At 41.4% G+C, this 26,192-nt stretch overlaps 1 protein-coding gene across 1 annotated transcript; it reads left to right on the top strand.

Moving 5' to 3' along the window:
• The first annotated feature begins 2,376 nt into the window (after nucleotides 1-2,376).
• On the top strand, nucleotides 2,377-19,820 carry METAP2 (methionyl aminopeptidase 2). Its single transcript, XM_069853227.1, has 11 exons — nucleotides 2,377-2,736; nucleotides 4,057-4,158; nucleotides 7,411-7,476; nucleotides 7,802-7,904; nucleotides 12,442-12,603; nucleotides 14,220-14,401; nucleotides 14,484-14,578; nucleotides 14,660-14,756; nucleotides 15,276-15,379; nucleotides 17,750-17,865; nucleotides 19,025-19,820. The coding sequence occupies exons 1-11, from the start codon at nucleotides 2,547-2,549 to the stop codon at nucleotides 19,275-19,277; spliced, it is 1,470 nt and encodes a 489-aa protein (XP_069709328.1). The 5' UTR covers nucleotides 2,377-2,546; the 3' UTR covers nucleotides 19,278-19,820.
• The last annotated feature ends 6,372 nt before the right edge of the window (nucleotides 19,821-26,192 follow it).

Genomic DNA, 26,192 nt, shown 5'->3' with positions numbered 1-26,192 from the left:
AAAGTGGTAACACAGCAGTTTCCTACTGGTGAGGCATGTTTCGCTGCTCTGAATACGCCTTATGTTTAGGGGAGCCAGCTACACTGCATGTGTTCTAGTTCCATGAAAGGCCCAATAGGATGTTTCCATGTTCGAGTTCAAGGGCCATTACAAGCAAAAGCACTGGAGAACACGCCACTGTGACACTTTAGAGTAGAACAGAGTTTATTTTATCAATGTGTGAGAGCATTAGCTTAGTCTCTTGAAGTCTTCTGCTTGCTAGGAATTGTAGCAGGCCGGGAATATGGGAGTACCTTGGGGTCTGAGCCCCGGGGCATCAATGAGGCAGAATTTGTGCCTCAGTGAGGTACAAGGGATTAACAGTTCTCCCAAGCAAACACCTGGCTGTAGAAGCATTTTAAAACACAGCTACACAGGATTAAGCCCCATTTACAATCTTTATACGTTATAAATTATCATGACACTATGCTATACTGTGTATTACAAATACATCTCAGGAAAGATTTGTTACAATATATCAGTAAGGAAGATATATAAAAAAAAAATGTTCAGCCAGCATGGTTATACTAACATTAAACATGTGAAAGTGTAAACTCAGTACAGGAATTTTAAGAATCGGGCTAATTTAATGTTAAGCGATACTGTTAATACTTATCCTTGGCTTACCAGGTACTGGTGGAAATGGGACAAGACAATGACCTTTACCATGTATCATAATCCTCCCTTTTTTGCTCATGGGACTTGGTACAAATTATTTCTTTTTACATTATTTTTCTTCTGTACAGGTGATTTCTCAGATGACTCAGTTAATTAGTTCAGTGCTCTCAACTTGTAAAACCTTAACAATCTCTTAACAATCTGCGCTTGCAGCCCAGAAAGCCAAATGTATTCTGGGCTTCATTAAAAGAAAGGTGACCAGCACGTCGAGGGAGGTGGTTCTTCCCCTCTACTCTGCTCTGGTGAGACCTCAGTTGGAATACCGAATCCAGCTCTGGAGCCCTGAGCACAGGAAGGATGCGGATGTGTTGTAGCGAGTCCAGAGGAGGACCACAGATCGTCAGAGATGGAGCATCTCCAGTAGGAGGACAGGCTGAGCGAGCTGGGGTTGTTCAGCCTGGAGAAGAGAAGGCTCCAAGGAGACTTTATAGTGACCTTCCAGTACCTGAATCAGGCCTGCAAGAAAGCTAGGGTGGGACTCATTATCAGGGAGTGCAGGGATAAGACAAGGCGTTTTAAGCTGAAAGAGGTGAGTTTTAGATTCAATATTAGGAAGGCATTTTTCTCTGTGAGGAAGGTGAGACACTGGAACAGTGTCCAGAGAAAACATTGAGGCCACGTCCCTGGAGGTTTTCAAGGCCAGGTTGGATGAGGTTTCCAACCCAAACTATTCTATGATTCTATGATTCTATGATTCTATGATTCTATGATTCTAAGTCAAACTGCTTGGGTGAGAACAAGCTGCTTCCACATAGCTGCGTCAGTGTGATAAGGTGACAATCATAGAATCATAGAACAGTTCGGGCTGGAAGGGACCTTAGAGATCATCCCGTTCCAACCCCCCTGCCATGGGCAGGGACACCTCCCACCAGACTAGGCTGCTCGATGCCCCATCCAACCTGGCCTTGAACACCTCCAGGTGTGGGGCATCCACAGCTTCCCTGGGCAACCTGTGCCAGTGCCTCACCACTCTCATGGTGAAGAAATTCTTCATACACAGAGTCTCATAAGCATCGCAGAGGAAGCATTAAAAAATTGGAGACTGAGGGCCAACAGTAGAGCCTTTCTCTGCTTTTGTCAGCATGCGTCTTCTTAGGGAAATAAAACAGAAAATCTTGCTAGAACAAAACAGCCTCTTTCTTGCAGAAAAAGCTGCTGTGGAATGTGTCATAGCATTTAATCACAGGATCACAGCATGGTTCGGGTTGGAAGTGACCTTCAAGAACATCTAGTTCCAACCCCCCTGCAACGTCCCACGAGGTCAGGTTGGTTAAGCGCAGGAGACCAAAAAAGGCCTTTTCAAAGTGAAGGGCAGGGGTCTAGGGACACTTTCACACCTACAATGTCACCTGCCCGCCGCTCCGCGTGCCAGCGGGGACTACAAATCAGCCACCCGACGTGACCGGGGCGCGGGACAGAGGATGACAGCGACGGCGCTGCCACTCAGCCAGGGCCAGGCTGCGGGGGGACAGCTGTGTGGAGGCCTGTCCGCGCCTTCGGACGGACACACGGACAGCCGAATACAGACCCCTCTACGCCCCCATGCCGCGCGTGCGCACCGCTTCCCCTCCTTCCCCTCCCCTCAGTCCTCCAGCCTTCCCGGCGTGCCCCGCGCTCGCCATAGAGCGCAGATCCGCTTGCCCGCCTCTCGCTTCCTCCTTCGCTCGTTCTCTCTCTCTCTCTCTGGTTCCGGCAGGGAAAAGCCGTCTCCTTTCTCTCGCCGAAGTCCTCCAGCCTTCCCGGCGTGCTCCGCGCTCGCCGTAGAGCGCAGGGCTGGCGCTCGGTCTCGCTGGTCCGCCCAGTGCGTGGGAGCGGGCGCGCGCGGCGACATGGCGGCCGTGGGGCGGGCGGGCGGCGGCGCCGCCGAGGAGGAGAAGCAGCAGCAGCACCTGAACGGGGAGCTGCTGCCGGACAACGAGGACAGGGACGGCGAGGGGGGCGACGCGGCCGGGCCCGGCGGCGAGGATGGAGCCAAGAAGAAGCGCAAGAAGAAGAAGAAGGGCAAAGCGGGGCCCCCGGGTAGGGGCCGTGACGGGGCCTGCGCTGACGGTCCCGGGAGAGGGGGGGTGGGAGCGGCCGGCACGAGTCCAGGCCAGGCCCGCCGGGCCTGGTAAGCGGCTGTGGGCGCGGGGTCCTGTCGTGCCGGGGAGGGTGGGCTGGTGAGCAGCTGTCCCGGGCCGTGCGGGCCGAAGGGGAGCGTCCCTGGGGAGGAGGAGAAGGGGACCGATGGGGACCCCCCTGCTAGATGAAGAGGAAAAGGAGGGGGCCGATGGAGACACACCCCCCTAGGTAAGGAGGGGGCCGATGGGGGCTCCCTCTAGGTGAAGAAGAAGAGGAGGGGGCCGAGAGGAAGTCCCCGTGGGTGAGGAGGAGGGGGCTCCTCCTGTGGGTGAGGAGGAGGGGGCTCCTCCTGTGGGTGAGGAGGAGGGGGCCGAGAGGGAGCCCTCCCTTGAGTGAGGAGGAGGACGGGGAGCCCCCCCGAGTGAGGAGGAGAGGGCCGGGGAGAGCCCCCTAGGTGAGGAGGAGGAGGATCCTCCCCTGAGTGAGAAGGAAAAGGGGGCCGAGAGGGAGCCCCCCCTTGGGTGAGGAGGAGGACAGGGAGCTCCCTCCCCGGGGTGAGAGGGAGCGGAGTTGGCTGTGCGGGCTGAGGGGGAGCCCCTGGATGAGGAGGCGGCTGAGGGGGAGCCACAGGCCCGGGAGGCTGCTGGTCGGTGCGGGGAGGACGGATTCTGCTGCCGTTCAGCACCAGAGGAACTGGGGCGGGGGAAGCCTTCCTCTGCTCCGGTGCGCGCTGGAGCAGCCACCCCTTCCCTCCACCCCTCCTATGCCCTGAGGAGGGGAAATGCGTGAAGTTGCTGCTGTAACAGTCATTCCAAATGATGGAGGCTCCTGTACCCCTCCCAAGTTTTGTGAGAGAGCTGGAGCAAGTCTGGGCAAATAGTGCAAAGGATCTGTGGTTTGGGTTTGTTTTAGCTGGCTGGCAGCTAGTGAGGATTGTGCCGTGCGTTTGTAATTATCTACTTCACGCCCATGTTATCTCAGAAGAGCAGGCTGCTGTTATGGCAAAAAAAATTAGTTACCCTGTCAGGAAAAAAAAAAAAGTAATCAGAAGTGTCTGGATAGTGCAGCCTTTACATGCAAGTTTCAATAACAGTATCTGTCACTGTAGCGCTCTACAATCTTAGACCTTGGGTCTGCTTTAAAAAAAAACCCCAAAGCGTCATGTGCTGTAGTATCTGTAGGATAAGTACAGCGTAATATTATAAACTTTTGGGGGCTGTTGTTTACTAATGTGGAGCTATCCTTTTACATTAAGTTCTACTTTAATTTTACAAACAGGACAAGAAACAGATAAAGAAATGGAAGCTACCCTTGGTGATGTAGCAAAACAATTGGATAAGCAAGCACTGGAGGAGAAAGAAAAAGACGATGATGATGAAGGCAAGTGTAACTTATCTTTTCTTTTGATGTTTCTAGTTTCACTTTCTTCCGAGACTCAGATTTTAACAAGACTTTTACAAATGTCTTTTGGGTTTGCGGGGTGGTTTTTGCTTGGGAGAAGTGAGATGCAACTAAATGTACTTCTCACTTTTTTGACAACAGTTGAGCTGTTATGTGTTTGTTTGTATTAAAAAACAGGGATAACAGCTTTGTTAAAGCTTCTCGTTTTCAAGGATCTTATTACTGAAGGGAAATCTTTAGTTTAAGACAAGCTAAGCAATAAATCATTCTCACTTCCACTACTGTGGTCAATATAAACTGATATTTCAAATTATGTCTCTTATTTCTGGCTTAGAACAAAAAAATGCAGACAAAATTTTTAAAAAAACGCTTTCAGTAATAGAAGGTCTTAGAGTCTTTACTAGTGACTTGAAGCCTGTTCATCTCTAATCCTATTTTTTCGTTAAAACTGAGCTGGAGTGAGATTAATAAACAAGCAAGACATACATACACCTTGTGTGTTTCTTTTGCTGTGCAGCTGATGTTCTAAGCAAGTGCCTTGGAATCGTCTGGCATTGAAATCTAGGCTAGATGCATCTTTTTGTAGGAATGTCAGATAAAGATGCTGTGTTTCAGTTGTTTTGATTGGTGGTTCTCAATAGACACGCACATTTAAAAAAAAAAAAAGTTACTACTTTTGTCCTTCTTGGGAATTAGCATTTAAAGTTGCCTCAGCACTCTAAAATGTTTCTTATTGCTGTAGTTAGATATCTTCTTAGTTGACTATTGCTGGAATTCGTTATTCCAGTAGTTAATAAAGTAGATACAGAAGTTGAAATGAAACTTAAAAAATGAAACGTGTTGGGATATATAAAATTATGAAAAACTTATCTTTGAACGTTACTAAATTATAAGTAGCATCCGGTTCTATGTAATTACTTTCTGTAGAAGCATATTCTGATGGTTTATTTGTTTTATGGTGTATTTCAGGTTATGGAGTGGAAAGATAATTATACAATACGTGCTTTGCCATCATTGCAACTAAAGTGAAAAGTATTGAGGTAGATAGTGAAAACTTTATACAACCAGAAGAATTATTTGAAAATTATTAGAGTAGTCATAGTTCTGTCTCAGGAGGAGTAACATTGTTACAGATCAAATCTGATTAGCGGCAGATCAAGTGCTGTGTTGTTTTATGCTTTTTACAGTATTGGCAATTAGTATTTCAGTATTAGCAAAGTATTAAAAAACTATGAAGTGGCCTTATCACTGAAATAATTATCTTCCTTTTCCCCACGTATTAGGACTCAAATGTGTTTTTTAGAAAAACAAAAATATTTTGCAAGAAAAACAAACTGCTGTAAGTTTTTCAAAGATAGCTGTGTATCTTGCCTGTCATGGTTCTCCCCACTTGTCATCTTTATTGTGTGCTTTCAGAGGTGTTGCTTAACATATGGTGCTGCATTAGATTAAAATTGATAAAATACCTACTACCATTTTTTTTTGATTTCTCCTTGATAAATCCAAAAAAGAGTCACCTCAGAAGTGAGGACTGTGTACCTTTTGAAAACTGGGAGAGGTTAGGAAGTGCCCTTCCGATTTCCATTGCACTGTTAAAACATGCTGATAGAAAACATTTTTGCATGACATTAGGTGGAGTTATTAAACAGATTTACCAAAATGGGCTTCGGTTTAGCATAGGCCTTAAATTGCTTTTCTGGTGAAGATTTTTTTCATTACCAGCTAAATAACTTGAAGACAAACAGGTTATTGGTCAGATGCAGTAGTTGTGTTTCTGGCAGCACGTTTAGTCTGCAGCAGTCTTGAAGGACGTGAAAGCACAAGCCAGGTTAGTTTGGCTTGCAGTTGGCAGATTAACATGCAGCGATGTATGAAAAAGGCACAATAAGCAGATAGCTGCAGTGACAATATTTATAAAATGCTGTACTTGTTTTTGCAGTTTAGGCCTAACATTTAAAAAATAATCACTTAGTGAATGAGCTGGAATCATGTCTAATCAATTTCTTTATGAATAGTTTGAGCACAGCTCAAGGTCAAGGGAAATGTGACAAAGCTACCACATTTTAAAGGAATTTATATGTGCTGTTAGGGATTTTTGGCTGTCTATGAGATATGGATTGATGGAGAATCTGGTAGGCTGGATTATGCAGTTGGAACCAAATATTTGTACTTGCAACCTTTTTACAAAAATTTTAAATAGATACTTAATGCCAGAAGCTGGGGAGGAGCAGGGGGTGACACATTACTGAGACTTGCTCCAGCTGCAGGATTAGAGCAGTCACTATAGCATGAAAATGTGGATGACACTGACTGTCATGACAGGCTTGAAATGTAGAGACTGGAACAACTGGTCAGTGGTTTTGTTTGGCTTTAAATAAATGAGTAAATACAAGTTTCTGTATAAATGCATTCAAAATGGGAGTGCTTTGACTTCATTCTAAAAGTTGTTCAGTTTTACTTCTTGCTTTAGATAAAAATAAGTGTTATATGTTAATGATGAGTACTTATCCATTTTGAAATGAACTTGTGGCTAGGTCCGGAAGGTTTACTTAAATGGTATCACATTAGATAAATATTCCCTTTTGTGTGAAGTAACTAAGCATTAGAAGTAGCCAAATGTGGAGTCCATGCACAGGATTATTGTTAATTCCCAAATGTGACTGTAACATGGTGTGGCTGATTCTTGGTGCTTATATGCTGTGCTCTCTGAAAACCTCCCACTGGTATGTCCCACACGGGCTGGTTTTGCTCAGCACTGGTTGTGACTTTTCCCGTTATTTCCAGATTAAACTTATCCTGGCTGATGTGCTGTCATCTTTACTTGTTAGAGCTTTTATCTTTCTGATACATCAGGTTTCTTCAGCTGAAGCATCAGAAGATGGGTTTCAAACAGTAGTTTCAAACTTTTTGTTGGTCGTTGTCTAATACAGTTTTATCTCATGCCCTGCCCCAGCCTAGGCATCTTTTTGGGTGAATAGAGAATAGAGGAATTTGAAGTAGGACTTTTATGGCTTTTTCCCTGAGCTGCATTCTTATTCTGTCTGGCGATATGTTTAAATCATAGACTTTAGAAAGCATCACTGGGTGTATGGACTGATGGTTTGGGGACAGCTCCGTTAAATTCCATTAAGAAGTTTCCAGATAGTCCAGATGGCTTTGTGTCTCACTGAAAATTCTTTGGTTCTTTAAGGTTATTTAATGTTCACCTGATGCCCGCTTTCTTTCTTGTAGATGGAGAGGGTGAAGGAGATGGAGCAACAGGGAAAAAGAAGAAGAAGAAGAAAAAGAAGAAAGGATGTAGGTATCTAACACAAAAATAAAGATAGACTGCATGAATATTTGGTTAAGCACATGCAAGTGCTGTTCTTGGCAGTTGAAATAATATTTGGGTTTGTAGGCTAAGTCTGGCTGAGTTTTCTTCTTTCTGGTATCCCTGAATGCCACTTTGAGCGCTGGCCAAATAAAGTCATATGAGGGCATTGTGATAGGATGCTTTCTTGGTAGAAGCCCAAATTCTAGTAAAAGAATCTCAAATAATTTGTGCTGTTTAACTTTTATGGCTAAAATAAAACAGTATTTCTAGTGTGCCATGTGTAAAGCTTTCTAAAATTATACTCAACAGCTAAGGTGCAGACAGATCCACCTTCTATTCCCATATGTGATCTATTTCCCAACAACGTATTCCCGAAGGGAGAAGAATGTGAATACCCACCAACACAAGATGGGTGAGTATTTTAAGCTTAAAAAATAAATGCTGTCCTCTGGATGTGCTGAACTGCAAATCTGTTAATGTGCAACTGAATGGACAAATGAGTTGTAATGTGCTTTTGTCTTTTTTCTTTTTTTTTTTGTTTTGTTTTTAATTGAATCACCTAAGAACTTAATGAGTAGAAGTTTTCAGGCCAGAAATATTCCTCCTTCCCTACCCTTTTAATTAAGGTATGAGTGGAATTGCCATGTGGCAAGGGACTTTGAGACCCAGGGACCAACAGGATTTCAACAGGCAACTTGTAAGAAAAATAGTCTGAACTGGAACTGAGCGAAGGTTTAAAATTCAGGCAGATGAGACCCTTATACAGCAGTTTGGGAGGCATCTAGATGTTGACTTCTTGTTTTTGTTGGTTTTGGGGTTTTTTTTGGTAGAGACGTGTCGATCTCAGAGTACGAGACAGTGAGGCAGTTTGATTTAAAAGCCTAAGTGGTATATAGTCTGCACTTTGCTTCTTTTTGTTCATATGAATATATAGTTGTTATAACCTAAACTGCTCTTTATAATTCATAATGAGGTGGGAATAATGTGCAATTTTACAAAACAAGTGGTTCTAGTGGTTTACTGGAACAAGAGATCTGCATCTTTGTTTTCCTTATGCTTTCTTAGGCACTGAGATATACCAGCTTGACTGAGTTCCCTGATTTTTCTTGCATGAAGTGCAGTGGAAGGTCGTGTTTCACTCATATGAGGGTGGGGTGGAATTGGCTTGAGCTGCATGAAAATTTGAATGAAAAGACTGTGTATTACTGAAAAGTTCGCAGAAAACTTTGAATAGAAACTTTGAAAAAATAAGTGAATCAAAAGGGGGTGACGGGTAGATAAAAATTGGTATTTCTGAAAGCACTGTTTAGTTTTCAATGACTTTTTTGTCAGAATCAAATTCCTTTGAAATATTTATTGCTTAGTCAATGCCTGTTTCTCATAGAGTGTAAGCAACATAGTTGAAGTCCAACATATCCTATAAATTGTGTTCAGATATTCACAGATAATATGGTTTCATTTTTATGAGATTAGAATCTAGTTTCTAGGAAGACTTCTTTTTAATGATTGATTTGATCACGGGGTGTGCTCATATTTATTTGGAAATGACTGCCTTGTTTGTATGCTCCGTATTAGCATGCTAGAGAAGGACGTTCACACTGGTCTTAATGGGCTGATCCAGGAGCCAGTCTTTCATGCTGTAGAGTTAAGTGCTTATCTGTATATGCATGTGCCACATCCAGAAGTGATTTAAGCAGTCCAGGAAATTAGATGATAAAGATCATAAACATGTTCATAATTAACTACAAAGGACACAATATTTTACTGCTACACATCCAGCTATTGAAGATTAAATATTTAACTCTGGAGTTGCTGCTATTCATTTGAAAGGGTAAAAAACCCAATACAAAACAACAAAAAACACCTTTTCTAACAGAATTTAATTGGGGCCATCTTTTCTCTACCAAGAGTGTTCTGTGATGGAAGAATAATATGTTCTTCTTAGTAAACTGAAATGTTTTTTATATAATTTGCTTTAGCAAATACATGCTTAGTTTTGTGCCTAATTTAGATATGTAACTCTTATCGTGTTACATTAGCATTTCCTGACATAGGCAGCTGCTTGGATTAGTAGCTGACGTGAACTGTAGTGTATTTTTTATTCTGTGTAGTAGTTTAGTTTTATATATTGGTGAAGAATTTTCATGATACTTCTTATTCATGCTGAAGTCAGTAGGGTTTTGTCATTGATATTTTATTTTTTTTTAAAGAGTTGCACTCCTAATCATAACTCATGATGTCACATGCTTTGTAAAGTTACCTTTCATCAGGCTATAATTGTGTATTTTCTGTGGGAAGTTGAGTGAGAAGTGGGTATGATTCAGTTTTTGGAGAGATAAAAATAGCAGAGAATCAATTCTTAAATAAATATGCCTTTGTATCTTAGGTATTTAGTTCTGTTTGAAGGCTTGCATTTTTTGTTGAAGACGCCTGAATATGAAATAGTGCAACAGGAAGGTTGGAAAAGCTATAAGCAATATATCAGGATACACTGATTTTGTTAAAGTAGGGTTAAGGAGTTGCTGTCCCTGCTTACTTGTTTTTGCCTGTGTGCTGTTATCTGAGTTAAAATAATCTGGGGGAATATTTTCTTGAGTTCTTGTCTTCGATCACTACAGTCTGTACAGCACAATCATTTAAATATTTATACTAGTGAAAGCTGGGGGCTGTGAACTGGTGTGAAAAGATGGAAACAAATGGCTTGGAGAAAGAGGGTAGCTTCTGAAGCTGACTTGTGGAGTAGCCAGCACATTAGGAAACTGTCCTCAAAAAGCTTGCTGGCCCAGGTACTTGTCCAAGGACTTTGTTACTTTGTTTGATGTGAGACCTTTATCTGATCAAATGATTTTTTTCATATGTCCTGAAGTGCTTAGGCCCAAGCAGAATTTCTTGTCACCTCTTTTCCTGAGCGCCCACGTGGCAGTGGTGCAGCTATGGCAGCAAAATTCTTTAGGTCTGAGACAGTATTTTTAACTGTAGAGGCTATTATGTTCCCAGTTGTCTTGCATGGAGTGACTGTATGCTGAAATACAGTAGGTTAGAGTGAGGATGGCTTCCTGCCAGGTTGCTGAAGTTTGCACTTAAGTGTCTGACTAATGGCAGAGCAGCTGCCCAGACTCTGTCAGCAGCTCTTGCTACCATGGGGTGTTCCCTGCTGGAATCCAGAGCAGTCTGAAAGGATCCTCGAGTCCCTTTCCCCACTGTTTGTCTGCAGTGCACCTTTTCCATTTTCTTGTGCTGTGACTACTGTGCTGCGAGTAGTCCAATTTCTAAATGCAATCAGGAAGCTCGTGTTGCTTTTCTGGGAGAAGGGGGAGTTTGGGTTAGCTTAGGTGGAATTTACGAGTGTTAAGGCAAATTCTAAGAGTAGTATGTGTGATTTTTTCTGTTGGAGCAAGAAAACTGCTCAGAAAGGTAATCATGGGATTTCTCCTTTGCTCTGTTATTGTTTTATCTGAAAAGAAGCAGGAAGTTAAATGGGAATAAGCAAAAGGGTTTAAATATTTGGATCCTCTGGTTATTCTGAGAAAGATTTTCTAGAATAGCTTGTTATCGTTTCAACTCTGCTTTAGGATTGCAAGCCTAACACTGTATAAATAGTTCAAAATGCAGTGACGTTGCAGGGCATAGTCTCTTGGCTCACTCTTACCTGATTTTTGCCTATGAAGGAAACTCTTAGATTGGAGCCAACAGGTAAGTAGCTACACCTTTGGATTTCAAAAAGTAATCCTGTTTGGTTTTTTGTTTTAAATCAGCTCACTTTATATAAAGGTAGAACATTAACTTCTAAATTTGGAAACTTTGGTGTAGTTCAGCATCTGTGATCCATCGTGTCCGTCATCCATTTTCTTTCATGACCCGCCTACAAGGGCGTCCAGCTATGTATTGGGTTTAAGAGTATTTGTCCTGCAGAGCATGTACGGAATTCTTTGAGTTATCACTAGGGTTTTCTGCATCATTACAGGGCTCCAGCTTCACCATTTGAAGATTGTCTCTACTTAGTAGTCAGAAGAGTAGTCTTTAACTTAAATTCTGACAGTGGCTAGTTTGCTTAAATAGTTTGTTTGGAAGCTTAGTTGTATGTTTTCTCGCATAATAAATAAATACATTCAAAACTTACTTTGTATTTAGTCTTGTATTGAAAATCATGCTTGTATTTGTTCTGTGAACCTACCAAAGAGCCAAATTAGTAGAACGAATATTAATTCATCCAGCAAATTTAGGAAGTTCTTTCTGGCACGTATCACAGTAACTATGCACTGTGCTAGGTGTTATTACCTAAGTGTTCTGGAGATGAGCAAAAGTAATTCTGGAACTGCAAGCTCTTTAACTTTTAAAGGAGCTGATTGTGTTGATAAGAGTTTCCAGGCCAGGTAGCTGCAGTATGGTGCTGAGATTCTCCCTGCTATAAGAGCAGTCTCGCGCTCTCCAAATGAGTAAGATTGTGCAATAAAATAAACTTTTGGTATGAGCAGAGCATGTTGCAGTGATTTGCCCTGCTAAACTCTGGAGTTGCAGGCACTGCAACTATGCCTGTTCTATCTTTTCAGTATTATGCATCCTTCAAGCACACTGCTTGTGAGGAAGTGATACGGTTCATGGTCTAACTGAGTTTAATTTCTGTGTATATGATACCTGTATGTGTTTTTTTTTTCTGCAGTGTTACTGCCTTTCATGGGTGCCAGTCTGCAGTGCTGGTAGATTTTTATAGGCTGCCTTTATTCTGAAAATTTTATAAATCAGCATCTTTTCTCTTGCACAGGGAGATGTAGACCTGACTGGTTAATAAACACTTCACAGGCTTTAGACAGAGGTTGTAATGACTACTGTGATTATAATAACTTTTCATAGAATCATAGAATAACCAGGTTGGAAGAGACCCACCGGATCATCGAGTCCAACCATTCCTATCAAGCACTAAACCATGTCATGTTTTATTTATTTTGAAGGCGAACTGCTGCTTGGAGAACAACTAGTGAAGAAAAGAAAGCGCTAGACCAAGCCAGTGAGGAAATCTGGAATGATTTTCGGGAGGCTGCAGAGGCACATAGACAAGTGAGAAAATACGTTATGAGCTGGATAAAACCTGGAATGACAATGATAGAAATCTGGTGAGGATACAGACCTTCTCAAAGACTTCTGCTGTAGTTTTTTCTTCTTTCTTCAGAGGGGGAGGAATTTATTCTCAATTTTGTGTGCTGAATTCACTGTGTCATGATTGTTGGGGAGATTTCTGTTTGAAGTATGCAACCAGTATCACAGTTCCTTTAAGTTTCCTCTTAAAACATATTCTTAGCTTGTGCAGCTTTTCAGGGCCTGGGTTCATATACTGAATTTCAAGCAAAGCTTTCAGTTATGCGCACTTATTTTGAGCATATGCTTGGTTTGAATGTTCAGTCCCCTGGCTACTCTTGCAGATAAGTTCTGCATCAGTGCTCAGAGAAGCAGCAATAGCGGCAGTAAATATTGTGGCTTTTGCCAGAATTGTCAGTGAAATTGCTACATGGATGAGGGATGCAGGTGCAGCCTGTCGCAGGGAGTAGGCGAAGAGGCGTAAAAATGCCATTACTGTGTGCTCAGTCCAAGGGAGGAAGATTATTGTCAGTATTTAGTCTTCATTGGCTGATGTTTCTGGAGAAACATGATGTTTCTTTGTGTTATTCACTGTTGATAAGAAATAACTGAGGACATGGATTAAAGTTTAAAGAAATAATTAGGTGGACTGATTGTGTTGACTGTCCAACTACTCCTTTTTCTGTCCTTCAGTTTATCTACAGTGAATCACTGCTGTCCACGTATTGCACTGATCTGGGACAGTTTAGCTTCCAAAACTGGGTGCTTTTAGCCTGGTATTACTGAGAACTGTGCTGACAAGAGTAGGCTAGCAAGAAAGCTAATCAGAGCTGATCCCCAAGGTAACTGTGCAAGGATGATGGAAAAATGTAATATACCATCAGGGAAAGTGGAAGAAAGACAGCTGCCTCAATAATCACTAGCCTGGCTGAAACAAATCTGTCATATTGAATTACACAGTTTGACTGTTACGGTTATAAGCAAGAATTTTCCTAAAACATTACTTTTTCTTCCTAAAGTACCTCAGGCTGTGGAGACTTGCCTATTAAAATAAGCTTTCTTCTTTTTCCAGATTGCTTTGAATCCAGCTTTCTTAAATAAAACCAGACTATGGCGCATTGATGTGAGCTGCAGTTGACAGCATTCACTGCCACTGTAGGAGTGTGCACTGGTGGTGGATGTGTAGCTTTCTGGTAGCTAACAGCTTGAGAGTAGACAGAAACCGAGAACAGATGCTAGTCTCATAAGGCTTTATTTTATTACAGTTATCACTTAAGTTGTCTCTCTATAATTAGATATTTTTTTGATAAATGAGAGGACTGTGCTGTTGCCTTTTTTCTTTTAAATGCCAGTAATTGTAAAGAATGCTTTTAATTTGCCTAAGCTTTAATTGTGTAACCTCTGCTGCTCATGAAGAATGGGTTATATATAGCTTGTAAAGGATGGATACTTTAAATTTGTCAATTTTGCTCAAGAAAGGGTAGGTGGTAGGTGGTCTCCTCCCACCTAACATTCAAGTAATTCAAGATTTCACATTAAAGCATCTGTTTGCACATTGTTCTGAGGTTTTGTTCTTGTGTTGATTTTATTTGGAGTAATCATAAGAAATGTTAATGACAATTGCTACGTTGTTCTTTTCTTCTCTGCCTTTTAGTGAAAAACTAGAAGACTGTTCACGTAAGCTGATAAAGGAAAATGGTTTAAATGCAGGCCTTGCATTTCCTACTGGGTGCTCTCTGAATAACTGTGCTGCCCACTACACTCCCAATGCTGGCGATCCAACAGTCCTGCAGTACGATGATATTTGCAAAATAGATTTCGGGACGCATATTAGTGGTTAGTTTTCATTCTTGGATTAAATATTTGAAAACATTCTTCAGTGCAAAGACTGAAGCTAATTTACTTCTGCTGATTTCAGGTCGTATTATTGACTGTGCTTTTACAGTCACATTCAATCCAAAATATGACAGACTATTAGAAGCTGTAAAGGATGCCACAAATACTGGAATAAAGGTATGATTGTTATATATGTCACCAAGTCTTTTACTGTAAACTTTCCCTTATTTTCCATTTAAATTTGCGCTTTATTTTCAGTGTGCTGGAATAGATGTACGCCTCTGTGATGTGGGGGAGGCCATACAAGAAGTTATGGAGTCTTATGAGGTTGAAATTGATGGTAAAACATACCAAGGCAAGTTCTTTTCTTTACATAAGGATAGTTGTTCTTAGAGTGTGTGTATATAGACAAATGTACAAGCATTTATTTTTTTATCATACTGAGAAGACCACTGTACTAGAAGTACAGTATGATTCTTGCATAAATATGTATTTCTGGCTGGCTTGACATTCCTCTGGAGGAATGTTCTTGGCTTATCCTTGCAAGTACTGTATTTTTAACAGATAAGATGAAGACTAAACGACTGTTTCAAAATGTACAAAGGATTTAATACCTGCTGTTTCGCTTTATTAATAAACTTCTGTTACTGTTGGAGTTGCTAGTCTTCGATAACGATGCTTTGATACAGCATACGAAACTAACTCATGTCTTGGCTCAAATTTGTCCAAGATCTGTGTATAGTTTTGTATTCAGTTCCTCTGCTATACAGTGAGTTGCTATTGTACGTTCAATAGGGGCTAACAAACCAAATTGCCTTAAAGGGTTTAACATTTGCTAGGAAAATGCCTGTAATATTAATGTTTTCTTCAAAAGTGAAACCAATTCGCAATTTGAATGGGCACTCGATCGGGCCATATAGGATACATGCGGGAAAAACAGTGCCCATTGTGAAAGGAGGAGAAGCCACAAGAATGGAGGTAAGTGGAGTTCTTAAATCTTTCTATTAAGTTTCCCCAGCTGTCACTGCGAGAGTATATTTCCTGATGTGTAGTGTTTGTGATCCTGGTGGATAATAGCAACAGAGGAAAATCTTTGCTACACTTTGTAGTGTTCCTGTAAGGCAGCAATCACTTGTTTCATCTCAGTAGTTTCTCTTTTTAGCCCTGGAGTGTTCGTGTATCTAGAACTTCCTCAAACTGAAGACTTGGAACCTTACTATTTCGAGAAACAAACCACCAAACACCAAAAAACCCTCTTCTGAGTGCCTTTAGTGATGCTTACAGAAACTCTTGCGTATATTATGCATTATTTAAATGCAGTGAATCCAGTGAAATGCGTGAATTCTGCACTTGGGAGCAGGGAAAAGGACTGAAATTCAGATTTTGGGGTGAACCTGAGAGACCAGAGTTTTCCTGAAAGTTGTTTGGGCTTTTGCCAATCATTCAGACTTTCCTTGTTTGTTCAGTCTGTAATTAAAAAGACCAAATAACAATCTTCTCTTGCTCAGGTAATTCTTGAGAAATATTTTTGTAGCGTTGTAGCCTTGGATGTTTTTTTGCAAATACAGTGCAATTTTTCTTTGCAGATGAAAAATAATTAAGCATGCTTGTAGTTAAAGTGAGAGGCTAGATGAAAGATATTTGAATAGTGTTTTGGAACAGGGAAAGAGAAATTGCTGTATGTGATGTGGCAAACTATACTAATTGGAAAGGTGGTTTTAAAATACATAACCTCAGATTTAGCCTCTGTTTTGATGTAAGCTTGTGTGCTAACAAGATATGAAAGCTTATTTAGAAGATTAATAATGAGATAAAAAGCTTTTCATTTCATTGTAAGCCAGATCACTGATCAGCAGAGTACATAAGACTCCTTAGAGCTGAATAGGGGCAGGTGTGATATGGACAGGATTGTTTTTTCAAGGTAGATTCACTCTCATCACCCAAAACTTGTGCCGTAATTGTTGATCACCTTGTTAATGATATGAGCAAAAAAAGGAGGTTTTAGCTGTCATCTTGTCTACAGAAGTGTCCAAAGGAGTTAAACAGTATTGGAAGAGGAAAGGGGAAAAGCTTCTGTGTCCTTATTTTAGCTTAGTGAGTAGTTAGGTCTGTTAATCATCTATCATCAGTGTCTTATTAGTATAAAACTTAAGTTCTTTAAGAAAAATCTTACTTTAAAAATTCAGAGTTTTGAGATGGTTTTGATTGAATATCCAGACACTGGGGAGAAGTCATTATTTAACTTCTTCACCTTCTGTAGGTTACTTAGGACACAATCCTACATTGTTAAAGAAAGTGAGTTTTGCCAATGAAGAATGTGGAGCAGAGCCAAGCTCTTACTGTATTGTGCTAATTATAGTATGAAACTGCAATTCAATGAGTTTTTTTGTGACAGAGAGAAATGCCTCTGACCTTCCTTATTCTGAAGAACTGAGTGTAAAGTGTTGGGGTTTTTTTTGTTGTTGTATTTTGTGTTGGTTTTTGTGGTTTTATATTTTGCGGTTTATTTTAAATTAAATCAGTCTAATATTCAGGGGTGCCTTTCAGCGTTTGACTTGAAATTGAAGCCAGTGTCACTGTTTTTCATATGACTTCTTATTTTGGGGTTTTGACTTTTAAAGTAGCTTAATGAACTGAAAAACAGAGCTCCTGCTGTCTGTTAATGCTTGATGCCCTATCTTGTAAAGTCCCTTTCAGAGTCCTACTGTTAAGGGTATTGGCAGAAATGAGTTTACGTCATGGCATTTCAGTATGTTCTCGGCTAGAATTTTGATGATGCCCTTGCAGACATGTCACCTTCATTTCTTAAGGAAATCAGTCTTGTGGGGTGGAATGAGCAGGTTAAGGGTTTATACTAGCAGCTGTTATCAGAAAATTCTTGCAGAAATCAGGCAGAAAGTTCTTCAGTGCAGTAAATCTCTGTAACCAGCATCTATCTGCAATGTCTATACATTTCCTCACACTTGTATCTGAAGAACAAAGGAGAGGGATACTTGCAGTTAGCAAACGTTTTGCAGCAGAATGTAGTTTCTTAGCTATGCTAGATGTATGCTTTTATGATGTTTTAACTGCAGTGGAGAAATTGTGATGAGAAACATGCAGATATTTATGGCTTGAAACAAATAAAATGGTACTAACATAAATAGGTTATGATTTGGAGATGCCTGTAACTTCACTGTGTGGAATCTCCCTATCAAATACTTCTCTACTTGCATTTGGTGATTGAAATGATTCACATTTGTATTCACATGTATTCAGAATTTGTTATACTGAGGTTGTTACATCAGTATGGTCCAATGTGACTTATGTTCATATTGTGACATGTTCTCTTTCTGTTTCTCTCCTTAGGAAGGTGAAGTATACGCTATAGAAACCTTTGGTAGCACAGGAAAAGGTGTTGTTCATGATGATATGGAGTGTTCTCATTACATGAAGAACTTTGATGTTGGGCATGTGCCAATAAGGTTGGATTTTGTTGGTGTTTTGTGCTACAGCTGCCACCCTTTCAGGATTCAAATTTGATACAATGCGGGTTCTTCATGAATTACTATGGCTGTCAGAGGACTCAAAGGGTGGTGTTAGAAATGTTCTTGTTACGGAATGTGCTCCGATTGTAAATCTGGAACAATATGAAATTATACCAAAGAATCTGGAAATGGAGAAAATACACAATTATGTACCTTATTAATTTGTAATAACAATATCTACTGTGTTTATTAATCTATATATTAAATGTATAGATTTTTTTTTTTTAAATCAGCATCTGTGTGGTTGCGTGCCACTTTATTTGTCTTAGCACTCTTCCTGGAATATATCGAGCTATTCATGTCATCTATTTTTTGGGTTTAAAATTCTTGTTTCAGCATATTGATATGAATTGAAATAGCTTGCTAATTTTCAGTTTTCACTGAGACTGCGTTTTGGCACTTCTAGGAGTGCAGTGTATTTTCTGAAGTGGAGATTGTTATGCTTGGAAACATTCATGATTTTACAGATATTTCTGGTTTGTTTCCCTAGAACAATCTAATAATATGAAGAAGGCAGGGCAAGGGTGAATTAGCCTAAAGGTTGGAAAGGAACTGCTTATGTTTGGAAATAAGTTTGTTTCTTAGCAGATCTATAAATCTCTAAATTTTGTGCTTACATGTTGTAAAAAGTATGAATAAAAACTTAACTAGTGTTTGACTTCAGAAGTAAAACTTCACTGTTTTAAACCACCAAGCTTATGCCTAAATTAGTTCAGATTATTAACCACTTTGGATCAGGAAGAATTCTGTTTGTCTTTATAAGATGAATCATCCTTTAAGAGAATGATTCCTGTCACTGTTTTGCTTGGATGCAGTTAGATGCAGCTATTTTGACAATCTAACTCTCCCTATTTGAAATGGATGGCCAGCATGTTTGGCAGCATTCAGATTTCTTCGGAAGGATATCTTTTTGAGGAGGAAAATGCACTTTGTTTTGCAAATAGAACACCCAGCTGATCTAGAAAGATATCCCAAGAGCAGGCAGTCTTAAAATACCTTGAAATTTAACCCTTTCTTAATTATTTATTTCTGTAGCGAAGGGTTGCTATTGATAACTCTTCTCAAACACGTTCTTCTTTTTATTTTTTTTCATCAGGCTTCCAAGAGCAAAACACTTGCTAAATGTTATCAACGAAAACTTTGGTACTCTTGCCTTCTGCCGCAGATGGCTGGATCGCCTGGGAGAGAGTAAATACCTAATGGCGTTGAAGAACCTCTGCGACTTGGGGATAGTGGATCCATATCCTCCCTTGTGCGACATCAAAGGCTCATACACGGCACAGTTTGAGCACACTATACTGTTGCGCCCCACGTGCAAGGAAGTTGTCAGCAGAGGAGACGACTACTAAACTCAGAGCCACCTCAGCACCTTGATACTTTAGGCTTTGTCGGAACATACTCTACCAGAATTAATTTGCAACATATTGTCTGTTTTAACAGTGGACGATGTAATAACTTTCCGTATTAGGAAAGGAAGGAATTTAATCAAAGGCAAGTCTTCTAATGTTAACTAACCAAGGGAAAAGCTTCCAGGCCTTTAGAAATATTTCAAAAGTTACTTATTTTTTCCGTTCAGGGACATACGTGCTATAAAGCTCAATTTTTAGTTTGGAATGAGTTATACATTCTGTTTTGAACATTTATGATAAAAGATGCTTTTCAGATATTTATATTACCATATTCCTACTTGAATGCTTTGAATGACTACACCCGATTTCTGCGCCCAAGTCCTCTGATATTGCCTTTTAAACTTCCTGGAATCCATTTTGTAAAAAAAAAAAATAAAGACAGATTTTCAGATCTAAAAATCTATATACTTTTTAGAAGTCTGGTTATGATTCTGGTCAGGAGTCTGCTGGGAAACCGCTCTATTAAATATTTTACAAACATGATTTGCCATTTCTTGTCTTGAAACTGGACCTGCCTTACCCTTAGTATAAAACTTTGCCCTTTAGTGCTTATTTGAGTAGTCCTGTTAGTGCCGGGATACAGGGCAAGAAGTCATCAAGTCTTTGGAGGACTGGGACAGAATGTGACTTCCGTAGAGATGCATGGTGTGATTTTGTTTTTGAGAGTGCCAGTCTTTGGCTTAGATAGACTTCAGCTCTGTTTGGAACCTGTCAGATACCTTTGTCTCTTACTGTTATCAGCAACATGCAACTTCAGAAGTTAACTGTGAATATTATTACATATCCCTGCATATTTTTTGCCATTGCCATGCCCTTTTGCATGGAGTAAAATTTTCCTTTGCGTGCTGCCCTGGTTCCTTTAAGTACATTGGACAAGTTGTGGGGACAATGAAAATATTACTTTATTTTGGAGTGTTGCAGGGTTTTCCACACAGGCAAACAAGTCTGGAGTATTTGAAGTTTCCTTGACATGAGAGGTCAGGATCTGTCTTCACACTGCCACAAATCTGACTGGTGAGTCTCATTTGTAAATGTGAATTAAATCTTGTGGCTCCTCAGGCCTAGATGCCGTATGTCTTGCACGGCTGAGTATTTACCTTATGGCTCAGGTAATAAAATTGTACATAGTTACTAGTAACAAATGACAGGTTCTTTAGTAGGTCAATAACAGTGCCTTAAACTGCTTAGGAAACAGACGCTTCACCTGCTCCTTTACAGTGACAGCATGTGTTTATTTATAGAGGAGTTCATATTAATTTAGAAATACTAGCTCTTTCCCCCTCTTTGTTTAGGTAAAAGCTGCATTTTGCCCTTCAAAGCTCCAGTTTGTGAGCTGCAGTTTAGAGGGGAGCAGTGTCGCTTCCTGCCTGCAATTTAAAAATAGACATAGCTGGGCTTTTCCCTGTTTGTGGATATTACTTAAACTTAGTGCTGCTTGTAGAAATGGATTAAATAGGATACCGAAATGTCTATTCCTGTTGTTGCTGTTCAGGAGTCTTGGCATCCCAGCAATGAATTTTAAGTCACTTACGCAGCTGTGTGGGTGTGTGTCTCAGCTTCCAAAAAAGCCGTAGCTGGTATATGCGCTTGTACATTGCAAAGTAAAAACTGGCTGAAAGGATCTGCGACAAACAAGGTAGAATTAATTGTTCCCAGCTCGCTTACTCTATTTTTCTAATAAGCTTGGTTACTACAAATGCTGCTAGAAGCAACTATGACAAATCCGCTTTAGTTTTCAGCCTCTTTTGCACTAATTCCAGACTCTTCTGTCTCGGAAGGCAGCCTGCTAGTATCTCAGTGATATTTGATACTGGTTTTGATAACACTTAGTATTACAGTACAGTCACTTGTTTTCCTCACTTTCTTTTCTTCTGCTTGAACATAATGGGAAGATCCAGACTGGCAGAGCTACTTTGGACTCTGACCTATTCCTTTAACTTTTTAACCTACTACCTGTTTGCTAGAGGAAATAGCTCAGAAAAATACTTGCAGAACACAATGATTATTTGTTGCTATTAAATTTAACTGGGTTTGTCTGGAGACCTGGTTCCTGTGCTGCTCACCATCCTGCATTTACAGCTGTCGGTATGGAATCAAGCCCTGCTTCTACCTCCACCTTGCAGTTAAAAAGATAAATTCCCCTCCTGCCGTCATGCTCTTTAGGCTGCCTTTTCCTGTTGCTGGAACTGTGGTTATAATAGTCCTGGCCCTGCTCTCTGGTAACTGGACTTGCTTCTCACTTGACAAAATCAAAAGTTTATTGAAGACTTTTGAGAAGGATTCTGAAGTCTGTCTTCCTCCAATGATTTCAGGCTTGAAGAACGTGCTCCTCTTGGATGTGGGATTCGGGGTGGTTTGTGTGGTGTCCCACCCTCTACCCCATTTTTTGATCACTTGCTTGAATAACTCTTCAACCTAAGCATGCCTCATACTATTTTTCTGATTGAAATAGCCAAGTCACTTGGCTGGCAGCACCCTGGTGCAGTGCAAGCACTGCCAGTTTGTGGGAGTCTTTCCCAGGCTGTTTCCCCCTTTACCTTCATGAAAGGAGCAGGGATGAGGCAGAACCTTCTGGGTTCAGTTTTCAGAAGTAGAGTGAACCTAACCTGCCTTTGTCAGGTTTAGAAGTATCTGAGATGAAGAGCTCCGTTGCATTAGAGTTGAGGAGAAAGCCTAAGAAAGCGACTCCTTGCAGCAAACATTGAGCGCTGGAGCTGCCTTGGCTCTTTCCATAGGGCAGCACATCCCTTGCTGGGGCTGGGGGGGACGAGGCAACGCAGGAGGCTCCTGTCTGAGCACATTTTGTAGCACAAAACTGGAGAAACCGATGGATACAAACCCTGCCAGCAGTGGAGTGGAAGTCCTGCATGGAAGGGTGGGTCTGGTTGTCTTTGTTTCTCAGAGTTTCTGCAGTGTGGGTCCTTTGTAAAGACTATATTTTAAGTGCCAAGGGCTTTCCATCTAAAGACCAGATTCCACCACTTTTACCTGAATCAAAGAGGTTCAGTCACTGGTCTCCTTTAAAGCTATTTCTGCTTGTGTGTTGATGGTAGATTTCCTTGGAGTTCTGCACTTTACAGTTTGGCTTTAAAATACCATCTTAACAGAGCAGGATTTTTTCTGTTTGTGGCAGATTTTATTCAGAAAGGGAATAAACTTGGTGCTGAGCAGGAACTGCAAGGAACATCCCTAGCGACATCCTCTTCTTGACTCCAGCTTGTGAAAGAATGAGGCAGGTCTAACACTTTGTGGAAGCTGCTGTGTAGCAACCTGGCTTGCAAGGGAGCCGGTTATTTTAAAGGTGAGTATAACTAACTTTTCAAAGGGGAGGATGAAACAGGGCATGTATGGAGGGAGAGAAAACTGCTGCTGCATCTTCCAACTTCATTGTGACGTCACCTTCTGTGTATCAAAATACCCATATTACATAAAAGTAATAAAGTACATCTTACAGGGTAAGATGGTATCATGGAAACTTAATGTGCTCTGTAAACATGACTGGAATTTGTTAACTGGCTTTTTACAGGTGGTGTTTGGAGGTAGAGGAACTTTGCCAAACCCTACTTATTTCAAATATTTTTCTTAGAGGAAGGGAGTTAGGCTTTTTATAGTTCACCGTTTGCCAGGATTTTGCGCTTGCAGCTGTTGGTTCCCAGCATTCCACAGTACATCCATTGCCTGTCTGTAAACAAAGGCAGGCAGTAAATATTCTTAAGCCATTCACAAAATAACGCTTCTGCCAAACCGTTTTATGAAGGTGTGTTTAGAAATAAAGATGATGTAACTTGAGAAAAGCACAGAATGGTATTTTATATTCACTTTTTTTCTAGAGAGCAGGTTTTTCTACAAGAAATCAAGAGGCACTTCTGGTTTTATAATTTGAAATGGTTGAGTAATTGTAAAGTAAAAGAAAAAATAGACAACAGTGCTGTGACTCTTTCAAGGTTTTTCTGGCAAAAACTGATCTGTGTTTTTGCCACGAGAGCCACCCAACTTCTATAACAAAGGTTAAAAGTCATACAGCTTCTTTGCTTTGCTTTTCTACTCTCCTTTCTTTGGTAAAGCTACAGTACTTTAAAAAAGTCTCAAGAAGCCTGCATAGACTAGTCAGCAGTTAATAAAGCAAGCCTCTTGCCTCCTTCTTTTTGAGTTCCATCTCCTTCCCCAGTTTTTGAAATCAGCATTTTTTCTCAGGCCAATTGGAGAGCACTACACAGAAGCCTTATTTGCCGCTAGATAAAAGTGAAGACGCATAATCCCAGTGCTGTCTGGGTGCACCTATCCCTCACCACCTGGAACTGGAAAATGGTTTTGGTTTTCAGTATGAGAAGGGGTTAATTTAACCTGTGTGCTGTTTCAGTGTAAACTGCTCATCTGCAGACGATACTAAGCGTGGAGAAGTCACTGGTAGACCAGGTGGGGGCAGTGCCACCCCGGGGGAGCTGGACAGGCTGGGGACGAGAGGAGTAAAGATGGAGCGAGGCTCTTCTCAGCGGTGCCCAGTGATGGGACAAAAGGAAACGGGCACAAACGGCAACACAGGAGGTTCCATTGAGACAGAAGAACAAACTGGTTTTACTGCGAGGAGGGTCTGGCACCCGCACGGGCTGCCTGGAGAGGTTGTGGTGTCTGTTAAAAACTCAACTGCACACGGCAACCTGCTCTGGTTGACCTTGTTTCCAGCAGAGTTGGACTCTTCCTTCCATGATCGACAATTTTGTGCACTCTCCTCAAATGTACTTGGTAGGTGAGTGGCTAAGGAACAGTACCGCTTCCCTCAAGCATCTGGGGGAAAAATCCCAGCCTCTCTCCTGAAGAATTGAAGAAGTCAGCAAGTGATGTCAAAAATGCATCTAAAACTGTAATTACTGGAAACGTTTTCTCTCTTCAGTGATAGTTGGTGTGCGTGTTCACTGTGTGGTTGGCTGCCAAGTTAGCATTACCACCTGTCTGAGGGGATCCCCAACCTTTCGTTAACAGTAATTGCTGCACATTTGCTTTACTGAGTTCCTACAAGCAGTGATTGCTTGTGCAGTAAGAGGGGATTGAGCAAGGGCAGAGCATGGAGCTCCAAGTAGTCAGATAGCTATCCCCAGCCCAGGTACCTGCTCTTAACAAGGTAGCAACGGAGCTTAACCTTCAGCCTGAGCCTGTTTGGCTGTAGATTAAAGTGAAGGTGGAGAGTAGAGGAGTGAGGGTCACAGCTCCTTGAAATACTTTCACTTGATTAGTCTTTCCAGCAAGGAACTTTGCTACCAGACCGGCTCCTTCCTGATAAAGGAGGAAGCTCTGAAGCCATCAGGTGGGTTTGCCTGGGCCTCATGTCTTGTAACAGACCACTCCACCTGGCCGTACTCCTGTTGTTGATAAAGCTGCGGGATCCTCAGCTCTACAGCTCTGCACAACTGTGAGAGTTGTGGAACCCTCACCCCGGGAAGAGTCGCTACTAAAATGAGTGGGTGGCCTTTGACTGAATAGCTCCCTGGTTTCTTAGTCGCTACAGCATGATGTAAGCATTATTTCTGCTGGCTTTGTCACTGGTTCTCAACCTTGCCACTTCCTCAGCTCCAGCTCCAGCTGTTTCAAACTAGAGTGCAGCACGGCAGAATACAGGCACGTGGGGTCATGCCGTGCTTACACCTTGTGCTTGATAAAGGGTGCAGAGCCACCTCCATCAACCAGTGTTCTTGTCTGAGCTAAAGCAGGCTATTTCCTAACTTTTCAGCTGAGCCTCATCTAAGCAACTTCATTTTATAATTAACTACATCTTTTCAGACAATATCCATCTCTAAAAAGTCTCTAAAATGCCTAAAATTTATGACGATCACCAAAGTAACAGGGCATGGTATGCAGTAAGTAATGAGAACCAAAGCAGAAGCTGTTGAGAAGAGCCCCACACTTAGCTCATCCTTACGCTGACAGCAGTAAACATTGTCCTTAATTCTGGTTATATTGGGACTAGAACTGTTTGAATGAGTCCTTTCTCCTTCTCTTCTGTTGTTCCACCCAAGAGTGCACCAATGGGAAGAAAGCAGAATTTGCTTTTGTGAAGCTGATGATGTCTTTGAGAGACCTGGAGACTTTTCAGGTGAGAGAAAATACAAGGCAAGAGCCGTGAGCACAGCCTTGGCAATCCTTCTAGAAAAGATGGCAGGATAAAATCCTTCCTAAGGAACTTCAGTATGTGCTTTATACTGATGATTGAGGCTAATGAACTCCCCCACCTCATTGCTCTCTCGGGACCCTACGTATCTGCTTGAGATGTTCTTGGGAGAAGAAAAAGGTACTGGAATTCTGAAAGGCAATTAGTACAACTCCTTCCCCTGCCCTTCTATTCCCCCAAACTATCTAGAGGTAGAAAGAAGTGTCTAAATTACATTAATTCCCTCACCAGAAAGGACAGCAGAGAAAGTGTTTGCAAGACTGCACAGCCATAACAAGTAGATGTGTCAGATTTTCTCACTTCAGCAGGTGGCCCTTGGCTTAAAAAAAAGACCAAACTGCTTTTGCACACGTCATTAGGACGAGCACAAGGCAAAGGAAGTTCAAGATCTGAGGCCATTACATGCTTGCTGTAATATGGCATCCTTCAGAAACACAGAAGTGTGACCAGCAGGTCTAGAGAGGTGGTTCTGCAGCTCTACTCTGCTCTGACGAGACCCCACCTCGAGTGCTGTGTTCAGTTCTGGGGTCCTCGGCACAAGAAGGACATGGAGCTGTTGGAGCACAGAGGAGGCCACAAAGATGATCAGAGGGCTGGAGCACCTCCCTTGAGAGGACAGGCTGAGAGAACTGGGCTTGTTCAGCCTGGAGGAGAAAAGGCTGCAGGGAGACATCATAGTGGCCTTCCAGTAT

Source organism: Phaenicophaeus curvirostris, chromosome 1 (genome assembly GCF_032191515.1).
Source record: "Phaenicophaeus curvirostris isolate KB17595 chromosome 1, BPBGC_Pcur_1.0, whole genome shotgun sequence".
Classification (NCBI taxonomy): domain Eukaryota; kingdom Metazoa; phylum Chordata; class Aves; order Cuculiformes; family Cuculidae; genus Phaenicophaeus; species Phaenicophaeus curvirostris.
This window is presented reverse-complemented; position numbering and strand designations above follow the sequence as displayed.

What these genes read in the sequence shown, in the direction of transcription:
- METAP2 (XM_069853227.1), top strand. Translation starts at nt 2,547, where the DNA reads ATGGCGGCCGTGGGGCGGGCGGGCGGCGGCGCCGCCGAGGAGGAGAAG. An exon ending in AAAAGACGATGATGATGAAG is followed by an intron (nt 4,159 to 7,410) that starts GCAAGTGTAACT and finishes TCTTTCTTGTAG; the next exon opens with ATGGAGAGGGTGAAGGAGAT. An exon ending in GAAGAAAAAGAAGAAAGGAT is followed by an intron (nt 7,477 to 7,801) that starts GTAGGTATCTAA and finishes TATACTCAACAG; the next exon opens with CTAAGGTGCAGACAGATCCA.